This window comes from Saccostrea cucullata, unplaced genomic scaffold (assembly GCF_032062105.1).
Source record: "Saccostrea cucullata isolate Sc308-1 unplaced genomic scaffold, CSIRO_AGI_Scuc_v1 ctg19961, whole genome shotgun sequence".
Lineage (NCBI taxonomy): Eukaryota > Metazoa > Mollusca > Bivalvia > Ostreida > Ostreidae > Saccostrea > Saccostrea cuccullata.
Genome location: NW_026929076.1, coordinates 9982 through 17470, shown reverse-complemented (window position 1 = coordinate 17470; position 7489 = coordinate 9982). Strand labels below are relative to the sequence as shown.

The 7489-nt window shown below is 35.6% G+C and overlaps 1 protein-coding gene across 1 annotated transcript; it reads right to left on the bottom strand.

Annotated features, from left to right (window-relative positions):
- Nucleotides 1-2464: 2464 nt before the first annotated feature.
- On the bottom strand, nucleotides 2465-6430 carry LOC134279730 (uncharacterized; the record flags this gene model as incomplete). The annotated part of the gene is made up of 4 exons (XM_062762147.1): nucleotides 2465-2727; nucleotides 2954-3089; nucleotides 4708-4856; nucleotides 6217-6430. Coding segments are annotated over 4 exons (743 nt in total), but the record flags the coding sequence as incomplete, so codon positions are not given.
- Nucleotides 6431-7489: the final 1059 nt, after the last annotated feature.

Here is a 7489-nt window from a genome sequence, read left to right as displayed (position 1 = left end):
TGTGCTATTGATGAAGGAAAGTTATGAAATAACATAAGTGTCAAATACATATAAAGCGTAAGGGGGTAGGTGGAGGGATGACTGTGAAAGAGAAATGAAATATTCAAACCTGGCAAAAAAGAGAAATATTTTGCATTAGAAATCTCGAGTTTTTATTCAATACTTCTTTGACAAGCTGAATTTAAATGTGACTATTGTCCTACAACAAAAAAATTCACGGTGTAGGGGGGGGGGGGGGGGTAGTCAAACTTCTTTCAGCACAAAATCTTTCTTTCAAACACCCAATTACCCTTCGACCTCGCTGAAACGTGCCTGTTAAAGGGGGTGGGGGTGGGGTGTGTGTCAACTTACGCCACAATGTTTGATACCTAAATGATGATTGACCTTTGCAAAAAAATAAAGTAGGGGGCTAAGCCTCCCCTAGCCCCCACAGTTCTGACGCCTATGAATCTGATTAACTTGATAATTTCATATAAATTCCCCATAGTACAGACACAAAGACGGACATTTCATTTGTACCTACGAATGTGGTACCCATAATGAACAGACAAGAAATTTTCTTAATGACTAATTATACCGACAGAAAAATTCATACCCATATTGATTTTTTGTACCAACCATTCATTCCCCACAAAGTACAGACAGCAAAAATCCCACAATGTTGTTTGAAGTTAAGGTCAAGCCTTCATGATATTTGCATTCATTGAAGGCTGGCATTTTATATAACACAAGCTTCATAATTGTTTAAATATCCATTCAATGTTAAGTTGTTCTTTACTGCCTAATGTAAATACAAGGATATTATTTTCATGTTTTTGAATATTCAGGAATTATCTTGAAATTTTAAGAATACAGTTGGTGTTGCTTATTCTTCATACATTTATTAATCATTCTGTAAGCTTCACCCTTTTAATTCTACCCCATGGCGGGGCCCTTGCTGACTGGTCAGTTTTCTAGTTAACATAATCATATAAAACCATTCATATAAGAGTTAAGATTAGTATTATATTTGTCAGCAAGTCATCATCAGCCTGTGAGGCCATTCAGTCCTTTGATTTTTTTTCAGTCCTTTATTATTGTTTTATTTAATGTCTTCAGATTCAAAGATGTGATTTTTCTACAACTTTTGCCATGCCTATAGGAGAGTTATTGTGTTTCCATAGGGCAATGCTTCCACAAATAGTTATTTTTCTGGGGAGGTATTTTTATTATCAGGTTGTGATTGTTGCATGCACATGTTGTTGTTAAATGTCTGTGCCAAGGAAAGAAGATCCAATAAAAACTAAAACTTCATCATACTTCTTTTTATTGCTTTCCAGAAGAAAAAAATTGCACAATATGGAGGTCTGAATGGGCAATTGACAACCATAAAACTACAAATCATTTTTGTTGCCCAGTACATGTATATACATTTTAATAAAAAAAAATGCACATTTTTTCTAATATCTATAATTTGGAATTGAACTATGAACATATTTATATTTCAATATGTACAGTAATAAACTCTATATATTAATATAGCACTCGGAGAGGAAGTTGTGTCGATTCTGGAGTTATCTCCCCTATTGCAATAGTCACAGAATCCCCTCAGAAATGTGCTAGGAAATGTAAAGAATATTCTCCTTTGTGTATAGAATATTCTCCTTTGTGTAAAGAATGTTCTCCTTTGTCCAAGAATCAAAAGCTGTTTCGATTCCTTATTATATTAGTTGAATTAGAAAAAGCAACTTTTCAAAAATAAAAATTCCCATCCACAGTACATAAAAAAATCATTAAATTACATTCTAAATTATTACTAATGTCTGTAACACATACTTTATGTTTATGACAATTATATGGCACATCTTGCGTATAAATATACATTCTGTATCAAAAACAAAATCAAAATTTCCGTGCAAAACAAAATATGTAAAGTTATATTGTAACAGAAAATTTAACAATATAATGAATGTTGTTTATACATGTACATGAAAAAGTTGCATACTGAGAACATATTGGCAATCCATGGTTTTTGTGTCCATCCCAGTTTGTTGGAAATAGAATGGACCCAAAATCCGTGGCTTATGACACTGATGTATTAAGTAATGTTTTAAGTATTCACAGCAAATAACGACTGCTTTGTACATTTCATGTACAAGCTATATACAGGGTTTGTGGAGCTATATAATCAGCCACATGCTTTGTTTTGTCGGCGCTGGTGTCTGTATAATGAGGCAAAGGAATGTTCCATTTGGATTTCGGCTACTGAGGGGCTTGAATGTTGTTTTGGTTCAACACTAGTAAAGTTATATCACAGCAGGCAGTGATGGGATAATTCCTATGAACAGCCTCTCATAGTCCCGAACGTGTTAACCGTCATGACTTACAAAGTTGTTGCACATAAACATGATAAAGGCTGTAATGTGTATTTTAAGAAATTTACACAAGTTTTTAACGATTTTTAAATCGTTAGAATAAAAGCATTTGTATTATCTTGAGATAAGTCAGAGGGGCAATAAATTCCAAACAAAGATAAATAAAACGGCGCCAAATATGGTCCGTGACGTCACAGCGGATGTAGTGGCGCTGTTAGGTTGATCATTCTGAAGGCTGCTGTATTTCGGCGTCAGAGGATGACACACGGGTGGACGCTGGTTTAACGTGATGTGTTCTAAGAACATGGCGGCGCTGTCTCCACAATTCTGGTTCACTGGTTCTAACAAACACTCAGTCATTATCTGGTGGGTGCTGAAAGATCAAAGTTAACGGACGGTCAAATGTTACACTTCTTAAACATGTTAAAGAATACAAACTTTGAGGGCGGGGATCCAAAAATGTAAAGTCAAAATTAAAATACCCGAAGAGTACAATATAATTCACCAAGCCCAAAGGGCGAGGTGCATACATACTTCCCCAGGATTGCTAAATCACTGCGAATTGCACATTTTTTATGAAATGAAAACTAAGGACTTACGAACAACTAGACAATATCATGACCTCAATAGGAGATTTGGCCGTTATTTTCCTTCGAAAGCTCTCCATCTGAGGCCGAGAGCAGTTAGTGGCAGCTTGGTGCTGATCTTGAATACATCCTATGTGTTTTTCATACACTACAAAAACAATAGAAGATCTGTATGAATTAGTATAGGACGTTAATAATTCATGATCAATTACAGAGCAAATAAATATTATAATCTATTTGACAATAAAATTTGAACTTATATTAGGCGCTTAGCTGAGGCGTACGTTTGTACGCACAGCAACCACATAATTTTTGTAAGAAAAAAAGAGGCAGGCGTAATTTACATATATGCTTGTGTACTCTTAAAGCATACACACCATTTTGCAAATTGAAAAAATAAATTAATCTAAAAATGAAAAAATTCCTTGGAAATATTAATAATTAGAATAAGAATAAAACGTACATGAAAAGTAACAGAATCAGTTTTAGCCTGAGGAAAAAATACGGAAATACACATGTATACACCCCTCTAAAATCATTAGGTTTTCCCAGAATTTGGTAAATTATTGAATATTGTTGAGATTTTCTAAGTGCATTACATTTAACCACTTTAACCGACTATTTTGACCACACATATTTTGTCTCTTCAAAAGTGTAAGATTGCTTTTTAATGGGTTCGTCATACCACGATACTGGACAGATCCTTTCTCATTTTTGAGTGTTTTTCTGCATTTCGTACAAAAAAGAACAGACCTCGAATGTGGCTGCTTAACAAACTTAAAAAATCTAAGAGAAAAGCGACCAGGAGCTAGTATATAGGGTCGAATATCGACATCGAAATCGTCGAAAATTTACAATGCACTTTTGGCCCCCACCTATTAGGGCCTTGAGGCGGCCCAACCCCCTTGCCTACTCGATCAGGAGTCTACATCATAAGAACCCTGACTATGCCCCTGTGTAAATGGGTAAGGTAGTTTAGTTCCGGCAATTAGAAAAACAATGTCAACTAATGTTCTAATTTCAGGACAGTTATTTCTATAGAGAAAATCTTTTATAGTCGATCAACTTTGTACTCATCGGCGGCACCCACGGAAAACCCGACGATGATTACCTTTATCACAGAGCAGCTATAAGAACTATAAGAGCAAAAAAATAAATTTTAAAATAAATATAACCCCCCTTAAATTTCAATATCATTTTGCAAAGATTATTTTATATGTTTCAGATTTATCTTCCATTTCAATAAATGTGAATTATCTCTTTCATCCAACCTGGGATGCTTTAATGAAATATCTGCCTACTGATTTCGCGGAGTATTTATTATTTAAACAAGAGATGTTTGGTAAACACTTATGCCCCCTACCCCAAAATTAGATTTTTTCGAAGTCCGAAAGGGCATCTCTGTCAAAAATGGTGCGATCGTACCCAAAACAGAACTTGACCTAGATATACATCTGATAAATCTTCAGTATGTGCAACAGTTGTGAAGAAAATGAAGGGAAACTAAGTGGACCGACAGACCGACAGACAGAAGCAAAGCAATATGCCTTCCCTTCTTCGAAAGGGGGGGGGGCATAAAAATGACGTTTTTCTTAATGGCAAACAACACAATAATCGACTTATGAGGACAGACAAAACATACTAATATGTCCACCAAAAAAACTCTTTTGACCTTCAGATGACCTCCACCCTTTTTATCACAATGTTGTTCACAGTTAACACGCCCCCCCTTTTTAAGAGCGGTTATTTGCTGTAATGGTACTTACGATCGAAATTGTCACAGAAGTATCTGTACGTGTACTCTATGTCCTTGTGACTGAACAGCCTCTGCAGGTTCTGTTCTTCATCTGTCATCCCGGTACATTTGTCCATCACACGCTTCACACAGTTAGAGGCCTCGGCAAGACTGGAAGACCTACAACATGGAGGTAAATTATAAATCACAGTTATACAGTCCTTAACTGGAGGACCTACAATGTTCAACTATAAGTAAAAGACATAGAATTTTCTGTAAGACGTACAATAGAATAGTCATGTAAAATACAATTAGACCTAAATTATCTGGAGGGCTTGCAATATTGAAATATGATTTGACCCACAGTGTGAAAGTGAAGCATTCAAAAAGAAACCCAGACTTGGACAGTTATATACTGTATATAGACAAATCTACGCTGGATGATCTGTAAATATAATGAGATGTAGTGAATAGCATGTATGATACGGAGTTTGACAAAAGCACAGGATCCTTACAATGGACAAACGGAGGCCGTGATCAAATTTAACGTTAATATATTTTTACATAGCAAAGTGTAAACCAATGACTCATGTGGTTTTTTAATCCTATAAAATTCAGAATAAACATTGCTACTGAGCTCAGAGTGGCTCATTACATCCAATTACAACGCAAAAAAAAATCATCTTTCATTTCCGCCTGAATTTTGAGTATTTACAATTTGGGAATCAAAAACATTATGTCACAAACAATCATGCAACTTAATTAGAATAGTACTTATGTAATTCATATTTTTGCGCATTGGAATATTCGAAATTAGGTTATACACACTGTATATATTTGAACTGTAGTAATTTGTAGAGAATCAACTGAGGACCTAAATGTTGACATGAGACCTTCATTCCGAGCTGTGTTTCAAATTTGTGTTGGATCTATTTCCGAGAAATGTTTTAACTTTTTTTCAAGTGTACCTAAATATATAAATAAACAAAAATGTTCATTGACAGACGTATACGATTATACTGTCACAGGGCGCCTTGTAAAAATCTTTGATAACCTCTATAGCTGTTGAACTATATAAGAGATGTGATACCTAATTGTTCAGTATTTCACTCAATGCTGGTAGACACCCCTTTTTGTAGATGATCCAAGTTTAACCATTTTAAGAGTATAAAAAAGATTTTTATATACAGTCAAACTTGTCTAATCTGGATGTTGTGTATTCCAAAATTTTATCTAAAACAACATAAACTCCAAGCCTCTTCTTTTAATTTCGTCGCCCGCGTGGCGCAGTGGTTAGAGCGTCTGTTCTAAAGTCGCGAAGTAAGCAGTCGATGCTAATGTCGCGGGTTCGAATGAGACATCTTTTTTTGATATACATCTATACATACCTACAGGCTCCCCACATGATCTCTATCTCCCTCTTCAGGTTGTACTTTTTTGACATAGATCTATACATACCTACAGCCCCCCCCCCCCAACATGATTTCTATCTCGGCCTTCAGGGACTATTTTTTTGACATACATGTACATCTATACATACCTACAGGCTCCCCACATGATCTCTATCTCCCTCTTCAGGTTGTACTTTTTTGAGGGAGCGAAGGATGGAATGGACGAGCTGATACAGTTTCTGACGGTCTGTACGGCCTCTGGGGGACAGCTGGACCTGCTCTCCGCGTACCCTGACGATGGGAAAAAATGTACAGGTAATGATAGACGAGGTCCATAACAGATATAGAGGCTGCATTTAAGGTCTGATAATTATAGTTCTTCAGTCCTCGTTTACCAAATGTTAAAGTGTCTGGCAAGCTTATAAAAATGTATTTGTGAAACAATAATTCCCCCGTATGGAAGCTTATGGCAAGGGTTGACGATTCTAAAATGCAAGTCAAACTCCAAGAAAAAAATTGTTGGTCTTGTCACAAGGAATACACATGTGAAATATGAAAGCCCTGGTTTTAACTGTTCGAAAAATTGTTGGTCTTGTCACAAGGAATACACATGTGAAATATGAAAGCCCTGGTTTTAACTGTTCGAAGGTTATTTTAAAAGTGGGTCAAACTCTAAGGTCAAGGTCAAAACGTACAAATATATATAGTTATTAAATGTCTTGTCATAGTGAATAAATATGTGAAGTATGAAAATTCTAGTACCAACTAATAAAAAGTTATGACCAGTCTTTAAGTTTGAAAATTCTTTGTATAAATGGGTCAAACTACAAGGTCAAAGCCAGGAGGTCAAATTTGGTGGTACACGAGGAAATGTCTTGTCGCAAGATATATACTAGTATTGTGAAATTTGAAAGTCATAGCCCCACCACTCAAAAGTTTTTGGTAAGGTAGGTTTAAGTTATTTTGCGGACTAAAAGAGAAAGAAGACAGACGGACGGACAGGGTAAAACTATATACTCCCGAATCTTCGATTACGGGGACATAAAAACTTTGCAGTTTTCGCGGACATACAGACAAATGAATGTACAAACATGCAGACACACAGATAGACAGCTAGACAGACCCACATTAATTTCACTCAATTTTACCAAAGAACGGAGAGAAAATAAATAAAGGTCATTGAAAAGATTAAAATTAAATTGAAATACAAGATTTTGGTACCAACTCTCCCTTATCAAGCAACAAAGAACCCATGTCAGTGCTTATACAAACAAGATTTAACACAAATGCATGGTCGCCCAGCATTGCCCACGAAAATTAGACTTGAGATCATATACAATGTTCTTAATAATTAATGGTCTCTTGGTTTTAATAATCAAAAGTATTTTGGTAATGTAACCTCCACTAATTTTTTTCTAGTAA